Below are 24758 nucleotides of genomic sequence, written 5' to 3' on the forward strand. Positions count from 1 at the left end.
CGGTAGATCTCCGGTCTACCTCAGGATGCTGTCCAGCCTCCTCAAGGCTGGAAGTTGGAGCCAAGGTTGGCTGCCGAGCACAGCCTCCAGCTGCTCATCAAAATTCAACCTTCCTTTTTTATCAGCTGACAGATCATCACAACAAGCGGTCATGCCTGCGTAAAGCGTCTCCATAATGATGCCCATTTTCTGTAAAATCAATAAAGTCATTTTCAAGATGTACATTGATTGACGAATTTGATGTAGGGCCCAGAAGCAGTGCTCACCTGCAGGAAGAATTGTCTTCTCACCAACAGATCAGCTAGTTTCTGCTTCGAAAAGTTGGCCTTGTCTTCACTTGGGAGTACTTTTAATTCACCCAGCAGTAAGTTCCACTCCTCAAAATTGGACAGATCTTTCTTGACGAACTCATCAAACAAATTCTTGTACATCTTTGCTTTTTCTCCGAGAATATCCTAGAAAAGCAAAGCACAGATTTTTAAAGAAAGAGCAAATGAATTGAAAAAAAAAAGCATGCATGTTGGTTTACCCCAATGTCTCCCAGACTGTTGAAGGTCTCCCTTGCCAGACGACAAACTGCACTGTGGGCTTCCAAAATGGGAGGAGTCAAGCTTTTTCAAAGAGCTTCTGTAAAGGAGTTGGTAATAGAGAATTACTATGTTTTGCACCAATTTTGATAAATACTACTAAATTTCATGAACACAACATTTTATTTAGGTGGGTTTTTCTGTGAATTTCAAATGCACTTTGCAAACATTCCACGGTGAGGTAAAAAAAAAAAACAGTGACAAACAGGACTGCATTAGTTAAATGTCAATGGTGGCTAAGGGTCACAATGGAGATGATCACTGAAATGAAACAGTCAAACTTACCAGTGGCAATAAATAATAATGAAGACATGAACCGTGATAGTAAACAGAATTATAGCCATACAGTTGCAGTAATTAAAATCTCACTGCTTGACATCATTATTACTGTGATAATAGAATACCAATAGCTGCTGTTTCTCTCTCTCTCTCTCTCTCTCTCTCTCTCTCTCTCTCTACTGTCTCTCCCCCCACCCGCACCCCAGTTTCTCTTCTTTTCTGTGTTTCTTCTTGCTCCGGTCCGGCCGCTCCAAATTCGCATAACAAAAATATCAAATAACGGTAAATAAAATTTCATAGTACAGGGAGGTTGCAGCTCACACCTTTCCTGACAGAGCTGTCTGTTTAGCATGTAAGGACATTTAGATCAACAATACTATCTGCCCCAAGAAACAATACAAGAAGTTGATGTTTGCTAAATACAAAGAAGAGTCTTGAACCAGTCATGATGTGCTATATATATCACTATATTTGTCACGGTCCGGCTTGTGAGTTGTAAAAGTTCGACCCCAGGATGCAGAGATTAGGACCCAAATGCAGGTAAATGTATTTATTTTCGCTATGGCGCAGTCGCAAGGCAAACTCAACATAAGACAATGAACCGACAACGAAGGGAGCGTGCACCTGAACTAAATAGCAATCACCGATTGAAAACAGGTGTGAGAGAAAATGGAAAGAAACGGAAAGCAGGACAGAGCAACAGAGGAAGTGAATACAAAATAAGAGCACGAATGAGGAACAGAGAGGAAATACAAAAACTAAGAAAGCTGTCACGAGGGGGTGAAGCCCGATCGTGACAATATTGACACTTACTATGGTACACATAATGTCATTGGATGGTCATATCACCTTGTACTTCGGTACGAGGTACATTATTTAAAAAAAAACTTTATTATTATTATTATTATTATTAAAACTGTATTATGGAAAGCAGGAAGTGAACAAATGTAACAGTTACTGATTTTAAAAGTAGCAGATGGAGGGGTAGGATTTAATAAGTTTTGCTTCTTCTTACTCCTTTTGGACATGTGGAACTGTGAACTGATTATGTGATGCATTCAATTGTAATCTGATGCATGTTCAAATGAAATAAAACTATTACCATTACCAATGGCTGGACGGGACACAAAAAAATAAATAAATAAAATAACAACAATTAAATAATAATAAAAGTTTTAATTTAAAAAAAGCTTTCAACACATCAAACCTTGCCAGCCACTTTAAACGCCAGCGTCACTACAATGCCCGGAGCTTGTTCCTATTACCCCGTGTTGCCATTCATACAACAGAATAAGCCACTGGTGGTAGTCTAAGCTTTTTGAGTCGTGTCGTGGAAATTTTTTCTATCATCCTAAGTAGGATAGAGAATGCCTGAAATAAATACATAACTCCGGTAGTTTTTATTACCTTTGCAAAACAAAGGGGTCAGACAACACACAGTATGCATGGCGGTTTGTAGGTGTCTGGCTAAGAGTGGCCTCTTGGCGGGAACTTTTATACTCCATAGCATGCAAATGATTTACATTACAATAGAAAAGAGACCTTCATGTCACTCCCCCGATGCCACCCTCATGTATGGGGGTTAGCCTACACACCCATTCCTCTGGCACGGTTTGTCATGCCCATGTGAGATAACCTCCTAGGGTCAACCATTTGGTGGGACCTCTTGATGTCCCCTGAAGGTAGAGCTTTGATCAAAGAATGACCTCCTCCGCCCCTAACCCCAGGTTACAGATAGCCTCCTGCTGTGCCACCATCCTTGAAGGAACAGCAGGATGTGCTCGGATGCAAATGTTGAAGCTCTACAAAAGGCCATAAAGTAATTCACACAATGTGTAAACTATGTTATACCTGTGAAATATAAATTTTCCCATCACAATCGCAAATCCCCCAAACTCTACCTAGGAATCATTGGTTCCACGACAAACCTTACCACAATTTCAATGATTTTTTTAAAATTATATAAGTATTTTCCTGACACCAACACTGAGGGCGGTGGTTACCTGAAATTCCAATGTGGAGTCTTGCAGGCATGAGGACACAGTCACCTTGGCACCGGTCTGGGTCTGATTCTCATTGAGCAAAGAATTTGAAGTCTTTGCTTCATTAGGCAACTGAAAGGGGAAAAAAAGAGGAACCATATGAGTGTCAACAAATACAAACTTTTCTTATGTTTTTATCTTTTTAGTCCTATTTTATGCTTTTAGTCTTTAGCTTTTAATTCCAGTGTTTCCTCAGAGGGGGTCCTGAAGGATTTCATATATGTGTGTCTCCTATTTTTTGTGTCTCATGTATGTTTGTCTCCTATTTCTTGTGTCTCACTCATATAACTATGCACTACATTTAATCAAGGACAACCAAGTAGCCTTGGGCAAATCAAAGGACACATAATCGCTCTCAGGCACATACAGTTCCGGAGCTCTCCGACACATCCACAATTTTGACTAACAACAGATAACGGGGGAGCAGGACGTCGGCAGCCATGGCCAGTCGATAACAGCTGGCTCCACCGCTCCACCCCGCCCGCCTTGGGTTGGCGAGAAGACGTCGGCCGAGGAGAGGAGGGGGGCCACCTGTGATGCGCCAGAGATCTACCGACATTTCTTAGCATAATAAAAGCCGGGCAGGGACAGTTAGCTGCACTCATTTGTTCTGACCTGTATGTAAAGCCTAAGTCTCTGCAGGTGTTAGGGGAAGACTTATGGGCCCGGAGCTCCGTGTAATCTGACTGGTCTGAGAGTAAACCATATAACTGACAAGTTCGATGTCATCTCTTGCCTCCAACACGACACCCACAGGAATCACTGACCTAAGAACAGGTGGTCAAATTCCAACAAATGGCGCCCAACGTGGTTGGAGGGGGAGTTGTGTTGTGTGGTTGGGTCCTACTTTAGGCTGCAGTTCGATGCTCTGGGCTTCCACTACAGGCGCGCCTCTACAAATAAAAAGGTAAGCAGAAACCTGTTTATTCAAATTCTGCTATTGGTCAAGAACAAATTTGGTGGAAACCTGGTAGCATTGTGTCTGTAATTATTGTCTTGGGAGAATATTATTACGCTAGCAGGTGTGTTGACATAGTGTGTGTTTTGTGACATTATTGTGAAGTTTTGAGAAAACCGGTGTGTGTTCCAGTATACTGCGTGGTCCGGGACCACTAAGGGTCGGCGTACCCAACTGGGTGGAGGGCCGTAAATGTAACGCTCCATTCGGGTCCAGTGAAGGGCAGTACACCAAGCGCGGTGAGGGGAACGCCTCACTTGGATGCTTAACAATAGACAGGGTCTATTGCGCTAATTTTACTGGGTGGAGGGCCGTAAATGTAACGCTCCATTCCAGGTCCTGTGAAGGGCAGTACACCAGCAGGCGGTGAGGGGAACACTTCACATGGATGCTTAAATAGACAGGGTCTATTTTATAACTTTCTTTATTGCTCAACATCCTTGCAACTATCAGTTTTGTATTTGTTTTTTGTTTTAATTGTTGTGGGAATAGAATGGAAGGTGAGTTGGACTGAGAATGTGAGGAGTGGGAAATGTGTGGGGGTCCCCCGAGGGTGTCAGAAAGTGAGTTGTTTGGTCTTGTGGAAGGTCAGGTTATGAGTGGCTTGGTAAGTCAGGATAAGAATAAAGATAGACAGATGGTACGTAAAACATGGGAAGTGTGTGATGGACAGAGTTGGGATAATATTGTGAAGGTTCAGAGTAAGTTCAGACAGGAGGAGGAAAAGATTATGAAATAAATAAGACAGGTGGAGGAGAAAATTGAGCAGGCGTCATTCTGGCAGAAGTCAGAACTTAAGAAGACGCTGAAAAAATTGGAAGATTCCAGGCGAATGATTCATTCGATGGGGATGGCAAGCTTGGCTTTGGCCGCCCCGAACATGACGCGGGAAAATCAGTCGAAGGCGAGAAGGGCCCTAGTGGTCACGCCATCGGCACCCCCGCCCGATTCAAACCCTCCCAGTGGAGTCTATCCTACTCTAAGATTCCAGGGAGAAGTCGACATTAATGGCGAGGAGTTAAATAGACACGTTCCGACCCTACAACAAGCAAGGCGCCATCCCCCAACAGACATAGGCAGCCCCGCGCCACAGGTTGGCGACCCGTCAGTGGAGACTGGCGGTGCGACTTCCTGCACGGGTGCGGCGCAAAACATGTCCCTTATAGATTCGGCCAGACACAGTAAAAGCGTATCTAAGATTTTTAAAATGAATTGACATGTCTAATGTGTTGCCAGAAGGCAGTACCAGGCGCCGATACACTGCTGAGACAGATTACGGCAGGCGCCAGCCAGCGACACCTACGGCGGAACGGAATACACAATGATGACATATCCCTAACGCCGTCTTCACCAGCCCCTGTGAGACGGGACAACACAGGGGCTCGATCTAAAACAGTTATGCCTTTAAAAGTTGACGTGGCGGGCCAGCACACAGAATACACACCTTTTACCATAACAGACATTGACGGCATGTGTCGTAAGTGGCCTCCACTAGCCCGTGGAGCAGACCCATGGATCAACGAGGTATTGCGCCTCACAGCTGGCCTCGGTTTGGCCTGGGGAGACGTCCGCTGTCTGTGACCACACTGTTTCGAGCAGCAGTGCTAGCTTGAATGCACTCATCAGTGGCTAATAAATTAAAAGATGTTCCTAATCTGTCAGTCGAAATAGAAAAATCATACACAGCGATCTTGTTACACCACATGCGCAGGCACCGTGAGGAGGAGGACGAAAAAGATAAAACACAAAAGGATTCAGCAGCACAACTATTGAAATTATAATCGGCTAAAGAACGAGAGTTCACCTCAGATAAAAAGAAAGAGAAAAACATAATGTGGCAGGGGTGTGGTGGCATATCTAACCGAGGTGGGAGAAGGGGTGGACCGTCTCAGGGCTACACTGGCTGTTTCGTGTGCGGAGCTCCTGACCACTGGGCACGGGATTGCCTCACCTGCACTGGACAGTGGCCACCATCAGGACCACCGCAGTCGCTCCCACAACAACAGCAGCAGCAACCATGGGCTCATCAACCACAAGGCATGCAGTCACAAGGAGGCTCACATGGGCGGGTCGGCCCATTCCACCGACCTCAGCAACAGCAAGCGGCTTCTCAACCTCCCCTGCTGGTCAATACCACCAAGACCAGCACGGCGGTGCCAACTGGTTTGAACTTGCTTGGTCGTGACATATTGACTGCTTCTAATGCTACTATTTTGTGCACAGACTCTGGTTTAACCCTGACGTTGCCAGATGGCACGACAGTGGACTGCAACAACCAAAGTACAGGAGGACAATACCTGCTCAAAGAACTGCCGGCAACCACAACAGCCGACATTTATTGGTGCCTTCTGACTCGGACTTCGTCACCGAGCAGTGTGGTGTCAGTCTATGAGACGTGGAACCCATGGATCCTGTCCAAGGCCACGTATATGCCTCCCACCACCCCGTTACATTGCACATTGTTTTACGACACACAACAGGATATGACATATCAGGAAGGTATGGAGTAGTGGTTAAATTCTTCTCGTCTTTTCGCAGGTCCTGAGGGGGTGGCGGCCAGCGTCTATTTTGTTAAGTTGGAACAGGCCTGGTACAAAGGCACCCCTGATTCGGCGCCACACATCTCTTTGGCTGTGGCCCCAGGACATGAACAACGGTCCTTGGGTCCCATGGTGAAACGGTTGTTGGCTGGCTAAAGACTGGACGCCGCTCCCTGAGGTACCGCAGGTACAACACTCTCCCTCGGAGTCGGCGTATCGTGTGGTGTGCCAATGCACAGACGTGTCCGTTGTTCAACATCGTTTGATTGACAGGTACGAGCTAAAAACACTGACAGATCACGAACTCTCCGGACCCATGTTGGACACCATCCCGGAGGGGGTGTGGTCCAACGGTCCATTTGACGTAGGTTTTTGTGCTTTCACCTATCATGGCCAAAGGTTCCAGTACACCCGCATGCCCCAACGTTTCAAGAACAGCCCTGGTTTGTTCAATCATCATTTGCGCCAGGTGTTGTCAGTTTTGCAGCTTCCAGATGGATGGACGATCTCCTCCTCGCCACTGACTCTGCTGATTGTTGTTTGCAGGCCACAGAAGCCGTGCTGCTGTGCCTGTACGAATTGGGCTTCAAAGTCTCACGCAAAAAGCTACAATGCTGGAGGAAAACTGTCACCTTTCTGGGGCGTGTTCTCTCAGCTGCTGGCTACGCCATGTCGGATGCCCATCGTGCGTCCATCCTCAGGCATCCTAAGCCTTCCACGGTGGGTGAAATGCTGTCCTTTTTGGGACTGTGTGTTTACAGTCGACAGTACATCCCCTGCTACGCGGAACGCACTGCACCCTTGCGCGCGTTAGCGCGTGCCAAGGGCTCTAAGCATGCCAACGCCAGGCTGGACTGGGACTCGGGGACTTCACTAGCCTTCGTGACCCTAGTTCAGTCGTTGGCCTCTGCTTTGGCTTCGCAGACAACCGTTGTGTACCACCGCGGGGGTCGCGACTCTCATCCAAAAGACCACCCTGCCCCGGAGGATGTCTCATCTCTTAGGTCGCCTCGGCCTGCATTGGATGCAGCCCGTGAGAGGGGAGGAGGTGGTGAAGATGTCGCTGCCCTTGGCAATATCCCGAGCCCTGGGGGCTCCTCCTCCCCAACCAACAACTGAGGCGATTTCTGGATTAACTAACGCACACACACACGCACACACACACACACTGATAGTTCAGCACCTGATTACACTGATACTGCACAACATACATGCAAGCGGCAAACTATATTACATGCCACTTAGGATAAGCTTCCTGGCTTTGTTTTGACATTTTTGTCATTAGCTATACTTCTTTATCTCACTCTGTGTTCTTTTTCGTCTGTAGGTGTGGTCAGAGGCCCAATAACTGCCACGGCGGTCCCAGACGGAATGGTGTCCACCAGTGCTTCTAAACGTTACAAGAGAGAGTTCCAGACGAATATAAATTAGATTGCGGCAGGTTTTGAGTCAATTATCCCTTGGATCACCGTTAATAAAAAGTGTTGATCGCATCAATCATGTGCATTACAATCTACAGCGCCTCTCCAATCAGACCGAAGAAGGCTTCAAGGCGGTAAGTGAACAGTTGCGGGCCACGTCTTTGATGTCCTTTCAAAATCGTATCGCTCTCGATATGTTATTGGCAGAAAAACATGGTGTGTGTGCAATGATTGGTACGGAATGTACTTTCCACTTTCATCCCAAACAATACGGCACCGGGTGGTCGTTTGTCTCGTGCAATTGAAGGTCTCACAGCTTTGAATAAACGTATGAAATTACATGTCGGTGTGGACACCAGCCCGTGGGACTCGTTGATGAGCTACTTTGGTAAGTGGAAAGAGTTGGCCTCCGGCATTATTATTACAGTTTTAGTGTTTCTTGTTCTGGCTGCTCTTTTCGTTTGCTGTTGTTTCCTGTGTTCCAAGTGCCTTTTCCAGCTCATCCTGTCCAGGGTGATGGCGGCTGATGGGCGAGGTCAATACCAGTTGGCCCGCCTGCATCCACCGCCCCCACAGGGTGACCGGGTGCTTCTTCCCTAACTCTGATCCGGTATTTCACCTTGTGGCCTCTGTTGAGGACATGAGGGGGATTGAAGGATTTCATATATGTGTGTCTCCTATTTTTTGTGTCTCATGTATGTTTGTCTCCTATTTCTTGTGTCTCACTCATATAACTATGCACTACATTTAATCAAGGACAACCAAGTAGCCTTGGGCAAATCAAAGGACACATAATCGCTCTCAGGCACATACAGTTCCGGAGCTCTCCGACACATCCACAATTTTGACTAACAACAGATAACGGGGGAGCAGGACGTCGGCAGCCATGGCCAGTCGATAACAGCTGGCTCCACCGCTCCACCCGCCCGCCTTGGGTTGGCGAGAAGACGTCGGCCGAGGAGAGGAGGGGGGCCACCTGTGATGCGCCAGAGATCTACCGACATTTCTTAGCATAATAAAAGCCGGGCAGGGACAGTTAGCTGCACTCATTTGTTCTGACCTGTACGTAAAGCCTAAGTCTCTGCAGGTGTTAGGGGAAGACTTATGGGCCCGGAGCTCCGTGTAATCTGACTGGTCTGAGAGTAAACCATATAACTGACAAGTTCGTTGTCATCTCTTGCCTCCAACACGACACCCACAGGAATCACTGACCTAAGAACAGGTGGTCAAATTCCAACAGTCCTCCACACTGGGGGCTGTGTCGGGTCTGCTGAAGGGGTGCCATCCTTGGGTCCCTTCGACCCGGCCGGCTGGGCTCCCTTTAATGTGGGGGTCAGATGTGGCCCGCAGGACACTAGTTTGAGGCCCCCGCCTTGATATGAAGGTTTAATGTTAGTGCGGCCCGCGCAAGTTTGATATGGATGCTGTATGGTATTATGTACCCAGAAAAAATTATTACGTTTGATTAATGTTCATGTTAAAGGTTAAATAACTGTTAATAGTTATCATCCCTATCCGTGTGGAAGTGGTAAGTTTTTGGCTGTTTAAGTTTAAAGGAAATAACTTGAAGGCTACCGTTTAGGTCGCTAGCTCTCTAGTTTGCGAGTTAGCGTGTGTCTCAAGACCCTACAGTTGCGCAATTGTAAATAAAAAGGTATAAATGTGACTATAGCCGTGTTTTGTCATGTCTACAGGGCTGTAATAATGCTTTGTTAATTTTAATCTGAAAAAAATAATTTGTCTACCCACCAACTATATGTGGTTTCTTAAGTTTTTATTATTTGCCGTTTTATTATTATTATTTATTTATTTATTACTGATTGATTGATTTTCTTTATTCTTGATTTATTTATTTTTCATCTTATTTTGTGCAGAAAAATAAAAAGTAAGATATTTGAGAACAGTGGAATGTTTTATCAGAGCTTTTCTTGTAGAAAATTGGAACCAAAGCAAAGTTTTTAAATTTTTTTTGTTTTTTTAAAATGCGTTTTCTTTTTTGAAAACCTGATGCGGCCCAGTCTCACCCAGACCCGAGCTCCAGTGGCCACCCAAGTAAATCAAGTTTGAGACCCCCTGCTATAGAAGCTCTGTGGTACTTTAGCCACCGTATGTGTCACTTTTTTCCCTCCATAAAGCGTAACTTATAGTCATGTGTGAACTTACCTATACAAATATACAGATACTACATAGATAGATACTATATAGAGATGGATAGATAGATTACCATCGTCATCCTTTCTTCCATTTCTGCTCGAAGCTGGCTCTTCTCCCCTCTCAGTCCCTCGACCGTCTCGTGCAGTTGATCCCCTACTTCACCGAGTGATGTTACTTGGCACAGCAGCCTCTGAAACTTATCCGTAGAAGTCAGATTTTCAGCTTCTTTTTTGAGACACAGGCTATCCCTCTCCGCTTTCACATGGCCAAGCTCTTCACTCAAATGCTTCATCTGTTGGCTCAAAATGGCTCATAAAGGCAACGACACAAATAATAAACAAAATCAATCAGTACTGTGCTGTAGAGCGCAACATTTTCCAGGAGAATGATGTTTAGACTACCGTAATTTCCGGACTATAGAGCGCACATGATTATAAGCCTCACCCACTACATTTTTAAAGGAAAAACGATTTTGTACCGCACCTGTATATAAGCCGCATGTGGCCACATTAAAACATGTAAACATATTTACAAAGAAAGGCGGCACACAGAGAGAGTTTTCAAAGTTTTAATAATATAACCTAACAATAATAATAATAGGGGCGGCACGGCGGTCTAGTGGTTAGCGCGCAGACCTTACAGCTAGGAGACCAGGGTTCAATTCCACGCTTGGCCATCTCTGTGTGGAGTTTGCATGTTCTCCCCGTGCATGCGTGGGTTTTCTCCGGGTACTCCGGTTTCCTCCCACATTCCAAAAACATGCTAGGTGTACCCCGCCTCTCGCCCGAAGACAGCTGGGATAGGCTCCAGCACCCCCGCGACCCTCGTGAGGAAAAAGCGGTAGAAAATGAATGAATGAATGAAAGATAATAATACAATTTTCTTCACAAACGGTGCCTGTGACGCGGCAGTAAAACGGTAGCAACATGGTAACAACAAACTAGCAACACAATAGCAACACAGTATAACTAACAGGTCTGTAAAAGAACATACTGGTAAAAAAATCACGGTAAGCCGTCTTCATCTTCCCCTGAAAGCTGCGTCATATGCCTTTCTTTTTGCATTTTCCATGATGAGGGTATGTGCAGGCTAATTTCATTTATGCACAAGACAAGAAGTTGCAGTCTTCCTCGACGCATATATTCCACCGGTCTTAATCCTACCTTTTCTACTCGAGAGCCCCCTGGCGGCCGTTAGAAAAATTACATAATGTAATGCCCCTGGCTGTGGTAAGGAAGACACTCGCGTTGCCGATGCACTTCAATCGCTTTATTAATAGCGGTCAACAGTTCATTCACACCTGGGCTGCTGTGGGCCACAACCCACGCCAACACACGCACGCCATTCGCTCCTTCCTAGCGCTCTCTCCCACCTCTGACTCCCCAAGCGTCACACCCAGTCTCACTCTCTCACTTGTGACGTGGCACCGTCACTTTCCAAGCCCCGCCCTCTTAAAGGCCCAACACACAAAGTCACAGATATTACACTGTCCCCCCCTTAATAAGCCCCTCGCCCCGAGGGGTCAACAACAAAATCCCTGAACCGCGGTGGCCTACACCTCTGTCTCCGGGGCCGACCCTGGCTTGACACCTGTCCGTCACTAGGTGGCGCTGGCGGCTCAACAGGAACAACGGCAATGGGATCGGGGGAACTGGGATCCACCGCATGTTCCGAGCCAGCCGGTGAAGCAGGCCCCACCTCAAACTGGGGAATGTCCCGGCCCCTGTACGGTGCCAACCTGTCCCGGTGCAGGACAACTTTTCTGCCTCTCGGGAGAACCGCAACCCGGTAAACAACCTCCCCGACCCGCTCAAGCACCCTGCATGGTCCATCCCAATGACTGTCCAGTTTTGGGCATCGTCCTCTTTTCCGCTTGGGCGTGTAAACCCAAACTAGCTCACCCTGCAGAAAGTCACGCCCCTTGCTGCGGACGTCATGGTTCCTCTTCTGCCTCATACCAGCCTTCTCCAGCTGATCCCGAGCAAACGAGTGTGCCGCCTCCAGCTGGTCCTGCAATTTCCGGGCATACTCTGGTCCTGGGCGGTCCTCTGGGCTGTCTGGCGGCCTCCCAAACGCCATCTCCGCCGGTGTCCGGATCTCCCGGCCCAACATCAACAAGGCCGGCGTGCAACCTGTGGAACTCTGGACAGCTGAGCGGTAGGCCCTCAGCACCAGCGGAATGTGCTGGTCCCAGTCCCGCTGATGGTCAGAGGTGAGGATGGCCAGCTGCTGTTGCATGGTGCGATTAAACCGCTCCACCAGGCCATCACTTTGCGGGTGCAGGGGCGTGGTGCGGGTCTTCTCCATGCCCAGACGGTCACACAGGGCAGCAAACGCCCTGGACTCGAAATTCCTGCCTTGATCGCTGTGGGTGCCAAACCGGCTGAACATGCCCTCCAGGAGTGCATCTGCCACTGTCGCTGCTTCTTGGTCTGGCAGCGCGTAAGCCTCTGGCCATTTCGTAAAGTAGTCCATCGCACACAGAACATACCGGTTCCCCCTCTCCGTCTCAGGAAAAGGACCCATAATGTCCACGGCCACCCTCTCCATGGGCGCCCCAACCGCTTGCTGCTGGAGTGCTGCATGTGACCTGTCCTGGGGCCCCTTGTACGCTGCACACTCGTCACAGCGCCGGCAGAAGTCCTCTACATCCCGCCGGTGCTGTCCCCAGTAGAATCCCTGACGCAGTCTTTTGAGGGTCTTTGTGCTCCCAAAGTGGCCAGAGCCGGTGCCCCCGTGACATGCCCTCAGCACCGCCTCCCTGAGGGACACAGGCACCACCACCTGCCATCTCTCCTCCCCGGTGGCTGGCTCCTTCCACGCACGCTGCAGCACGCCATCCTTGATGCGCAGGACTGCATACTTGCTCCACAGGCCTTTGGTACCCACCGATCACGTCCCATCACGCTATCCCAGGGCGGCCTCCTGCCGCTCTCGAGCCAGCGCCGCACTGGCCTCAGGTCGGCATCCTCTTCCTGCTTGTCCGCCCACGCAGCAGCATCCACCGCCTCCAACGTGCAGCACGACGGCTCACCAGCTGACTCGTCACCGCGCAGCTCCCTCTCTCTGGCGTCTCGCCTGTTGCAGTAGCTGCAGCCGACCACCGCACACGGCCGACGCGAAAGCCCGTCAGCATTGGCATGCTGAACACCAGCCCGATGGATCACGCTGAAGTTGAAGGACTGCAGCTCCTCCAGCCATCGTGCCACTTGGCCCTCCGGTTCTCGAAAGGTCATCAGCCACTGCAGTGCCGCATGGTCCGTTCTGATGGTGAAGGGCACGCCACACAGGTAGTATTTGAAGTGGCGTGCCGCCAGCACAACAGCCAACAGTTCGCGTCTGGTCACACAATAGCGACGCTCACTCTTGTTGAAGACCCGACTGAAGTAGGCGATGACTCGCTCACCTTCCGGCCCCACCTGCGATAACACTGCCCCCATGCCAACATTACTAGCGTCCGTGTCCAACACAAAGGGCAAGGCGGGGTCTGGGGCAGTGAGGACAGGGGCGTTCGTAAGGGCTCCCTTGAGCTTGGCGAACGCCTCTTGGCATTCGGGCGTCCATGCATAGCCCTGGCCACTCTGGAGAAGGCGAAACAAGGGTGCACCGATGCAGGAAAACCCCTTCACGAACCTCCGATAATATGAGGCGAGTCCCAAGAAACTCTTGAGCTGCTTTTGGTCTCTTGGGGCCGGCCAGTCTCTCATAGCACTGACTTTCTCTTCCAGTGTGCTAATACCACTAGCATCCACCCTGTGGCCCAAAAACTCCACCTCTCGCCGCATAAAATGGCATTTCTCTGGATGCAGTTTCCGTCCAGCCGCTGCAATCCTCCCCAACACTAGCCTCAGGGAGTCAAGTGCAGCCAGGAAGGACCTTCCATGGACGAGGACGTCGTCCAGGTACACTAAACACTGCTTCCTGGGAATGTTTGCAAGCACAGTGTCCATCAGACGCTCGAATGTCCCTGGTGCATTGCAAAGTCCAAAACTCATTACTCTGAATTGCCAGTGCCCCCTGGTGGTGCAGAATGCAGTCTTTGGTCTTGACTCAGGGGTTAGGGGGACCTGCCAGTACCCACTGCGCAGGTCCCCCTAACCCGCGTGGACTCGATTAGAACCGCGTGGTTCTAATCGAGCGATGAGAACCACGCGGACCCCGACACAAGGTCCAGCGTCTCGTCCACCCGAGGAAGTGGGTAACAATCCTTCCTCGTGACCTTATTCAGCGATCTGTAGTCCACACAGAACCGCGGCCTGGCACTCTTTTTTCTGGGGACCATCACAACGCCAGATGCCCATGGACTGTCAGAGGGCTCTATGATCCCCGCCTCCAGCATGGCCTGGATCTCCTTATCAGCCGCCTCCTGCTGGGCCATGGGCAGGCAACAGGGCCGCACCTTGATTGGTCGTGCGTCCCCCGTGTCGATGTGGTGTTCAACAAGGTGCGTGAGGCCCACCTCATTTTCATCGAGGGCAAAGATGTCCCTGAAGTCCCACAGCACTCTCCACAATTGGTCTTGCTGCCTCGTGTCTAGGCCAGCACAGTTCATTTCCCAAATGGAACGGATCGGCTCCGTCCGGTCTTCCACCGTGTGTGGGCTTGATGACGCTGCCCCCTCCTGGGCACAGGTCCTCTTCGGGCGAGCGGACTCTACCCTCGACAACGATGGCTGTTCCGCGATGTGCGTAGATGCGGTGTCAATGGCCACGCCTACAGTCTGTCGGGTGGGAGTAACAAGCTTCACATGCTTGTCTCCCGGCAAAATTATCACAGCAGCTCCCAGGTCCACCACAGACCCTGTGGCCTTTAGGAAGTCCCGTCCTAGTATGCACTGGTCGCTCACATCTGCCACCCAGGCCACAAAGGATGTTGAGAAGCCCCCCAGGACAAACGTGAATGTCCCTTTGCCTTTCATCCGCGCTGTCTCGCCGGTCACTGTTCTCAGTTTGGTTGAGGTCGGCTCTATAACGGTCCCCGCTGGGACGACGTCAGACCTCACAATTGTGGCTGAGGATCCAGTATCCACCAGGGCCATGCAGGTAACATCTCCAACCTGCACACGAACATGACAGGGGTCTCCCACCTCTGTCCAGCCCACAGTCACAACAGCTGCACCGTTGTTGTACTGGTCCTCACGCACGGCCTCCTCTTCCCGGTTAACAGCAGAAAGGGCCCGTGCCATCCGGGCTACACGAGCCCCCTCCCGTTTCCCCGCTGGTCTTTGGACTTGGGGCAGCGGCGCAGCAGGTGGCCCGGCCGACCACACCCCCAGCAGATCACAGGGCGTGAGCGGCGATCACCTCCTTCCTCGTGCTGTGCCATTGCTGCACAGACCAGTTCCTCCATCCATGCTGGCCTTTCTTCTGCCTTTCCCACCAAACTCGCAGCCGCAACCGGGTGGGCTGGTGACTGCAGCGCCCCCTTGGCTGCAATCTCTCTCTCCATGGCAAGCGCGAGGGCCCCATCCAGGGTCATCGGGTGGGCGAGCTGGACATGCAGGCGCAGCTCATCTGGTCTTAATGCTTGAACAAACTGGTCACGTATCAACTCGTCCTGGATCAAGCCCGGCATCCCAGCATAGGCGCGCCGACCCAGGGTCTCGATGTCATTGGCCTGGCTGTCGCTCACGGTGCTTGAACTCACATCGTGTGGTGTCCTTCACATCAAACACCCCAAAGCGCCTCTGCAGCGCGCCAACCAGCTTGCAGTAATTAAGCCTCTCTTCCAGGCTCAGCAGCAGCAAGCAGGACGTTGCCTCATCTGTCAGTGATGATGCCAACAGCAGCGCCTTCAACCTCTCAGGCCAACCTGAAGCATCAGCCACCAGCTCAAACTGAGCTTTATAGGCCTCCCAACTCCCCCTACCGGAGAATTTCAGAGCTTTCATGAGGTCCCACGTGTACTTATGGGCGCGGCCATGTTTGCTCCACTCTGCGTCGTGACGCAGCTCCATCATGGCGGCTACGTGCTCGTTTTGGCGCGAATCGCCGGCCTCATGGTGACCGTGCTCGGCGAACTTTGCCTCAGACATGCCGACCACACGTCCATCCGCCTCCTCTTTTACCGTCGCTTGAGAGTCGAACACGTCAGGCATGTCTATCACGCACTCACCAACTTCCTCCTTCACTTTACTTTGAGCGCCGAAATTGGCGAACATCCTCACCACAACAGCGGCCAGGCAGCGGGTAGATACCGAAATTTCTGACACCAATGTAATGCCCCTGGCTGTGGTAAGGAAGACACTCTCGTTGCCGATGCACTTCAATCGCTTTATTAATAGCGGTCAACAGTTCATTCACACCTGGGCTGCTGTGGGCCACAACCCACGCCAACACACGCACGCCATTCGCTCCTTCCTAGCGCTCTCTCCCACCTCTGACTCCCCAATCTCCAGTCTCACTCTCTCACTTGTGACGTGGCACCGTCACTTTCCAAGCCCCGCCCTCTTAAAGGCCCAACACACAAAGTCACAGATATTACAATAAATTGGCCGCATCACAGCTTATAGTCCGGAATTTACGGTAGATGAGGTGCGTTGCCTCACTTGTTCAAAGTCATAGGATCTCTGCATAAATCTTTTTTTTTTCTGCATAAATCTTGGATCCAACTAAATCATTGCTTATCTGTAATGTGTCAGTTGCCTAACATAAAAAGCGTGTTCACTAACCTTATCAATGCTTTGCTGCAGTTCTGTCTCTAGCTGGTTCTTCTCACTCACATCCTGAAGTTGCTCTTTCTGAGGTGGAAAAAAAACAACAAAAAAAACGGAGTCATACCACTACCGCTGTAATCCTATAACTTTTCAAAAAGTATAACCCTGTATGCCGTTGTTCCTGGCCCCTTTGGTGCCAATGGACTAATAATGAAGAATCAATAAAATGCATGATTAATAAAAATAAACTTGATTATTTTGCCTGCCTCGACTACGAGCGAGTGGATACAGAGTGCTAGCAGACAGTTAGCATACGGCAACATCAATGAAGGCAATGGTTTAAGGTGAACGCTACAGCCCCAATGTGTGGATATTAAAGTAGTGACAAGGAAGAAGGGCAATATGAACAACAAATAAATATAAACAAACAGTGCAAAATGTTGCACGCTCACAGACTGTGTCGCTCGCTACATTGCAAAACCTTTTAATTTGGTTGCAATGATAGTGATGAACGAGATATTCCTGTATGGGACAAGGATTTATCAAATCAAAGTGATTGTATGATTGAGTTACGGCTAACAAACCTCTGTTTGGTGTGTTGCTGCCATTTCCTCCGGTTGTGTTCTGAGCTGGCTGGTTTCCCGCTTTTGTGCCTCCAGTTGATCCTGCAGCTGACCTCGCTCTTCATTGACAAATGTCACGCGTTCCATCAGCTTCTCGAGCTCGTCGCTGTTCGTCTGAGCTTCAAGCGACCTCTCAGATTGCACGGTGTCTCGTTGTGCTCGCACATCTTCAAGTTCCTCAGTCAGCCTCTGAACCTGCGAGAATGTAACCGGTCCTTTCAATGCACCACACTATATAACTGTCAATGATGTGATTTGATTGTAAAACTGTGCGTGTCAAATTTCTCAATAAAGTTATATCACATAAAGTAAACAAACCTGATTTTGATGTGTTCCTGCCATTTCATCCAGTCGATGCTGCAGCTGATATCGTTCTTCTGTGACAAATGTCACGCGATCCATCAGCTTCTCAATCTCATTCCTGTTCGTCTGAGCTTCAAGCGACCTCTCGGACTGCATGGTGTCTCGTTCTGCTCGCACGTCTTCAAGCTCCCCAGTCAGCCTCTGAACCTGTGAGAATGGGAGACTAGGAATGACAACTCTGGCTGTATACTGCATCTTATTAATGTAAGAAAGTTTGTGTTCAGTCAGATTTCCAAAAGTTAAACTGTAGAGAAAGAAAAACTTACCAGCTGTACATTTTCTTGAAGGTCAGCTTTCAAGAGAGTCACCTCCTCCTTGGCTTTCTCCAGCTGCTCCTTTAGCTGTTGGATCTAGAGCACCATTAATCATATAATGTGCTTAAATTGCTCTTGAAGCGTTATCTTAAAGTGTTATCAATGTAGAGTGCATAAAATATGACTATACCTTATGGGTTAGTATACCAAAGATACTACAGTACACATTTTTTTTTAAAAAAGAGAATCTAACCTGCACATTTTGTTGAGCTTCTTGTTCTTTCACGGACTGCAAAATCAAAACCAAAGCAAAGTTTATTCATTTTTCTGTTTTTAATAAATGCGTTGGGTTTTTTTTGGGAAAACCTGAGGCCTGAGGCCCAGTCTCACCCAGACCTGAGCTCCAGCAGCCCCAAAGTAAATTGAGTTTGAGACCCCTGCTGTATATTGTCCCACATCCCTGCTACATCACAATTTGAACCCCCCCCCCCCATGGTGTTTTTTCACAAATTAACTCAATCAATGCCAAGGACGTAATTATACATTTTTATAAACCTGAACACTGCATCCCAAAGATGTATTTAACTTTTGTTGTTGTTTTTTTTTTTTCGCAAGAGGCTCAAAGAGATGATGCAGCCAGATAGTCAAAGTGTATTTGATAAGAGCTAGGCAGCGATCATGTAAATACAAAGATCACACATGACATAAAGGAGGAAGTGGAATAGCGTGGAGGAGTGTAGTATGAAGAAGGTTCCCAACAGTTCTTGTTGGGAACAGATTTTCCTTAAAATTTCCTACTGTATCTTCTACTATTGATTACTAATGAATGGGACAAGGTAGACAAACAGGAGTCTAATCTTTCTTTTGGTTGGTTCCGTGTTTATGTAGCCATAGAATAGCTCTAGGTCTTAGTACAAGGCAGGCCTATACAAGTCTCCTACAGCTTACATATATTTGATCAAAGTAGATCATTGGTTAACTGCAATGTGATGATTCTTTGTGTTAAAAAGCATGGTCACTCACCTTATCAATGCTTTGCTGCAGCTCTGCCTCTAGCTGGTTCTTCTTCTCACTCACGTCCTGAAGCTGCTCTTTCTGAAGTGAAAAAACAAAACGTAAACAAGTAATCATAGCCGACTAGCACTGTATATTAAATTAATTAATTAATTTAAATTACAACCCCGTCTGCCAATACTCTGGGAGACTTTTGTGCCATTGGACCAATAATGAGGTATAGAAATAGGCCTGTCACAATGATCAATAAATGAATTAACCGCATGATTAATAAAAACAGACTTGATAATTTTGCCTGCCTCAATATATTGACATGTGCATGCATGTTTATTTTGCTCCTCTCTCTACGAAACAGGCTGGATGACAAGAGCGTTCACTCTGTCTCAACCACTGGGTGCGTTGGTTCTATCTATCGCAGAATGAACCAAGTGAGTGAACCCTCCTGTTATTCAGTGTCTTGGGGGGGGGGGGGGGGGGGGGCACGAGCGAGTGCACACACAGTACCGCAAGCGAGTGTGTTATAAATGAGTGAGTTATTCAAGGGTCATGACGCACAGACTACAGTGATTTCAAGCCATAGCCAGGTGAAAATATACTGCAAAGATATTGAATAAACAGTGGAAATTACATTGCCGTGATGCGAGACTAAGAATGAGAACTCGGGCTGCATATACAGCCTATAGCAGTGATTTTCAACCACTGTGCCGCGGCACACTAGTGTACCTTGAGAAATTGTCAGGTGTGCCGTGAGGAATTATCCAATATCACTTTTTAGAATTAACATTTATTAATCATCATTTGCAAATATTATGTCAATATCCACGTACGTATATGTGGACCCAAATATTCCAATTGCATTTGGTTTATTTGCTCAAACCGAAAGAATTTAACCTTTGTATACGCCTCATTCAAAAAGAATAGTGCCAATCCGAATGAATATATAATTGGATCAACAGGGGTGGAATATTCCTTTAACCAATCCGATTGAGGTATCTTGTAGCCGCTCAAACGGAAAGTTGTCAGGGTGCGTTTTTCTTCTTCTGTTGTTTATTGGTGGTTGGCAAGCAGCTTTCGTGTGCATTAGCGCGATCTGTGGAACAGAATCTAAACCCTTCTATACGCCATTCATAAGTCCATAAGTCAAAAGAAAAAATATATATGTATATAAAACATGTAGCGAGTTGAATTATAAAATATTAGCAAAATTGAATTTGATCCTTTCCAGATTAAATTTATCATATCGCATGCTCAGATATGATGTAACACGCAGATCCAGACGTTCTTCAGTTTTAAAAATGGAGGCCAACAATCGGCACTGGACTGATATGGAAAGTTTGTTTTTGATGCAAACTAAATTTCAAGACTGGACAAACGAAAAACTGGCAATACGGAATTATTCCAACAAGTGAAAGAACAACTCGGGGAAGTCGGGATCACGTGATGTTGGTGTTTATGTTTTACTGGGCATGCCACATTGACTATTCTGGTTGATTATAGGAATATTCCTTTCCATGGATACCATTGTTTCCGGAAAAGTCATTCGGAAAGAGAAAAACCTGTCATGTAAACATGGCTACTGTCGAGTGTCCGTGGTGTGAAGACTGGCAGAGCAATGTAATATTGGTCCGTGTGGCAACACTTAGCTCGTTCTTCCTATAGACTTAGTGATGTTTTCCAATGTAAAAAAACGTGCCGTGGCTCAAAAAAGTGGCCTATAGTATCTTATTCCAATAAGAATACTGATCAGACAAGAGCTTGTTTTCAGTCAGATTTCCAAAAGTTAAACTGTAGAGAAAGAAAAACTCACCAGCTGTACATTTTCTTGAAGGTCAGCTTTCAAGAGAGTCACCTCCTCCTTAGTGTTCTCCAGCTGCTCCTTTAGCTGTTGGATCTAGAGCACCATTGAGGATTATACATTTAAATATGTTTTTAAAGCTGTTATCAAACGACAGTACATGAAATATGACTATACTGTATGGCTAAGATATTACATTACGCTTTTTTTTTTTTAAGAGAATCTAACCTGCACATTTTGTTGATCTTCTTGTTCTTCCTTCAGGGACTGTGCTGCTGAGCTGAGCTGCTCTTGCTGCAACTCACACTGCAACTACAGGAATCAGAAAGAACACTTGTTTATTAATATAATTTAGAAAAAAAGTTTTTAAAATCCTTAATAGAATTAAATAGAAATATTACATGATAGCATAAAAATTGGGCAAACTTTCATCAGGTTCTGCTGATGTGTCTGCTTTGTTTTGGTCACTAGTCCACTGTTGGAGTCCTATTGTTTGTTAAACAGTAGGTACCAGTACCACCCAACTCCATACACAGGAGTAGAGAAGCATCAGTAGTTTAAGATAATCCAAGGTCCCTTACCATCTCCATCCTTTCTTCCATTTCTGCTCGAAGCTGGCTCTTCTCCTGCCTCAGTCCCTCAACAGTCTCATGCAGCTGATCCCTCTCTTCGCTGAGCGAATTTACTTTGCACAACAGCTTCTGGATCTCATTTGTGGAGGTCTCATGTTCAGCTTCCTTGTTGAGGAACAGGCTATCCTTCTCAGCTTTCACATGGTCAAGCTCTTGGCTCAAATTGTTGATCTGGTTAAAGAGAGAGATACATTATAAGTGCTGCAGCCATGAATCCAGCAGATGGTGCTGTCTCACAGGTCATTGAACTAACTCTTTCCAGTGGGAAGATGCTTTGACAAGACATGTACAGGTAAGTATACATCACAGTTTGAACACAAAGTTTTTTCACAAAGTAATTAATAAATCACTGCTATTTTGTGGTCAAATATGGCTTATTGGGAAGTGAATGCATATTTAAGGAAACTATTTTTGGCATTGAATATTTTTTAAGATTAAAAGTGGCTAAAATGAACTAAAATATAAATATACGTATATATATGGCAGAAGAAGCATTCTAATTGTGAATGTAGTACTGTATTCAACATTGGCCACGAGGTGTACGTGTGCCAGTCGTGATCGCCATAACAGGCTTTGTTTACAGATTACTTACTTTTGTTTGAAGCTCCCAAACCTCTGTGGTGATGTCATCAATAGGCTTTCCGGAATTGGATGCTTGTGAATCCTCCAACTGTTTAATCTGCTGTTTCAGAGCAGAGATCTTCTCAAGGGCAGACATGAGCTCACCCTGGTTCTAAATCATCTGTTTCGATGACATTCAATGACATTCATAAAAAAGAGGTTTAGCAGGGCAGTAGCATAAAAACTCAGGTCTACATTTTCTTGCAGATCCATCTTGAGCGAATCCCTTTCTGCAGTGAGAGCTTCCACTTCCGAGATGAGCTTTTCCATCTCTCCAGGAGAGCCCTTGAAGACCAGACACCAAGACAGTCATGTTACCTTGCATGTTTTCAACTGGTTTAGCAGCTCACTTACAAACAGGTAAGTTGGCGGTACTCCTTTTATTGAGTGTGAATGGAAGCTAGCTGGGTTAGCCTAGTTTAACAGAGCATTCTGGTGTGGCTGTGTGACTAAGGCTATATGAGTGTGATTGTCTTTTACTCACTTGGTAATGTAAGCAAGCGTTTTAAGATGCTTGCCGACTTTGTGCAAGCTCTGAGTGAAATAAGATGAGAGGCATGTTTTATTCTTGCTCACAGCTCATCTTAGCCGTCAGACATTTTCAACACACAATACACTCTTGGCCTTCAAATTGTGCAAACCCATACGGGTGACATAAAACATGCATTCTAATAGTTGTCACTAGTAAAAGCCGTCTGGACAAATAGATAAACACATGGTATAATATTTTGTATACAGATAACTTTTGTTTGAAGCTCCCCAACCTCTGAGGTGATGTCATCAATAGGCTTTCCGGAGTTGGATGCTTGTGAATCCTCCAACTGTTTAATCTGCTGTTTTAGAGCAGAGATCTTCTCAAGGGCAGACATGAGCTCAGCCTGGTTCTCAATCATCTGTTTCAATGATATTCAATGACATTTACAAAACGAGGTTTAGCAGGGCAGTAGCATAAAAACTCACCAGGTCTACATTTTCTTGCAGATCCATCTTGAGCGAATCCCGTTCTGCAGTGAGAGCTTCGACTTCCGAGACAAGCTTTTCCAACTCTCCAGGAGAGCCCTGAAGACCAGACACCAAGACAGTCATGTTACCTTGCATGTTTTCAACTGGTTTAGCAGCTCACTTACAAACAAGTCAGTTGGCGGTACTCCTTTTATGGAGTATGAATGGAAGCTAGCTGGGTTAACCTAGTTTAGCAGAGCATTCTGGTGCGGCTGTGTGACTAAGGCTATATGAGTGTGATTGTCTTTTACTCGCTTGTTAATGTAAGCAAGCGTTTTAAGATGCTTGCCAACTTTGTGCAAGCTCTGAGTGAAATAAGATGAGCGGCATGTTTTATTCTTGCTCACAGCTCATCTTACCCGTCAGACATTTTGAACACACAATACATTCTTGGCCTTCAAATTGTGCAAACCCATACGGGTGACATAAAACATGCATTCTAATAGTTGTCACTAGTAAAAGCCGTCTGGACAAATAGATAAACACATGGTATAATATTTTGTATACAGATAACTTTTGTTTGAAGCTCCCCAACCTCTGAGGTGATGTCATCAATAGGCTTTCCGGAGTTGGATGCTTGTGAATCCTCCAACTGTTTAATCTGCTGTTTTAGAGCAGAGATCTTCTCAAGGGCAGACATGAGCTCAGCCTGGTTCTCAATCATCTGTTTCAATGATATTCAATGACATTTACAAAACGAGGTTTAGCAGGGCAGTAGCATAAAAACTCACCAGGTCTACATTTTCTTGCAGATCCATCTTGAGCGAATCCCGTTCTGCAGTGAGAGCTTCGACTTCCGAGACAAGCTTTTCCAACTCTCCAGGAGAGCCCTGAAGACCAGACACCAAGACAGTCATGTTACCTTGCATGTTTTCAACTGGTTTAGCAGCTCACTTACAAACAAGTCAGTTGGCGGTACTCCTTTTATGGAGTATGAATGGAAGCTAGCTGGGTTAACCTAGTCTAGCAGAGCATTCTGGTGCGGCTGTGTGACTAAGGCTATATGAGTGTGATTGTCTTTTACTCGCTTGTTAATGTAAGCAAGCGTTTTAAGATGCTTGCCAACTTTGTGCAAGCTCTGAGTGAAATAAGATGAGCGGCATGTTTTATTCTTGCTCACAGCTCATCTTACCCGTCAGACATTTTGAACACACAATACATTCTTGGCCTTCAAATTGTGCAAACCCATACGGGTGACATAAAACATGCATTCTAATTGTTGTCACTAGTAAAAGCCGTCTGGACAAATGGATAAACACATGGTATAACATTTTGTATACAGATAACTTTTGTTTGAAGCTCCCCAACCTCTGTGGTGATGTCATCAATAGGCTTTCCGGAGTTGGATGCTTGTGAATCCTCCAACTGTTTGATCTGCTGTTTTAGAGCAGAGATCTTCTCAAAGGCAGACATGAGCCCAGCCTGGTTCTCAATCATCTGTTTCAATGACATTTATAAAACGAGGTTTAGCAGGGCAGTAGCATAAAAACTCACCAGGTCTACATTTTCTTGCAGATCCATCTTGAGCGAATCCCGTTCTGCAGTGAGAGCTTCCACTTCAGAGATGAGCTTCTCCATCTCTTCAGGAGAGCTCTAAACACCAGACACCAAGACAGTCATGTTAGCTTGCATGTTTTCACTGTAGGGCCCTACGCTTTCGGCATTTGTGGACAGAATTGGCCAATAAAAACAGGCTGTCTGGACAAATGGATATACACATATTGCAACACATTTTGTTTACAGATAACTTACTTGTGTTTGAATCTCTCCAACCTCTGTGGTCATGTCATCAATAGGCTTTCCGGAGTTGGATGCTGT

The 24758-nt window shown here is 46.9% G+C and overlaps 2 protein-coding genes across 2 annotated transcripts; both read right to left on the reverse strand.

The window, feature by feature from the left end:
* Window positions 1-605, reverse strand: LOC144901948 (uncharacterized). Its single transcript, XM_078797942.1, has 3 exons — window positions 530-605; window positions 267-455; window positions 1-189 (listed from the first exon to the last, which is right to left on the reverse strand). The coding sequence occupies exons 2-3, from the start codon at window positions 429-431 to the stop codon at window positions 16-18; spliced, it is 339 nt and encodes a 112-aa protein (XP_078654068.1). The 5' UTR covers window positions 432-455; window positions 530-605; the 3' UTR covers window positions 1-15.
* Window positions 599-24758, reverse strand: LOC144898150 (uncharacterized). Its single transcript, XM_078789162.1, has 15 exons — window positions 24693-24758; window positions 24435-24533; window positions 24228-24377; window positions 21267-21488; window positions 20914-20997; window positions 20698-20781; window positions 18900-18971; window positions 18130-18165; window positions 17889-17972; window positions 17578-17769; window positions 17221-17454; window positions 16652-16720; window positions 10052-10273; window positions 2870-2980; window positions 599-627 (listed from the first exon to the last, which is right to left on the reverse strand). The coding sequence occupies exons 1-15, from the start codon at window positions 24723-24725 to the stop codon at window positions 607-609; spliced, it is 1713 nt and encodes a 570-aa protein (XP_078645288.1). The 5' UTR covers window positions 24726-24758; the 3' UTR covers window positions 599-606.

This window comes from Doryrhamphus excisus, linkage group LG2 (assembly GCF_037039965.1).
Source record: "Doryrhamphus excisus strain RoL-2023G ecotype Guam linkage group LG2, RoL_Dexc_Guam_v1.1, whole genome shotgun sequence".
NCBI lineage: Eukaryota > Metazoa > Chordata > Actinopteri > Syngnathiformes > Syngnathidae > Doryrhamphus > Doryrhamphus excisus.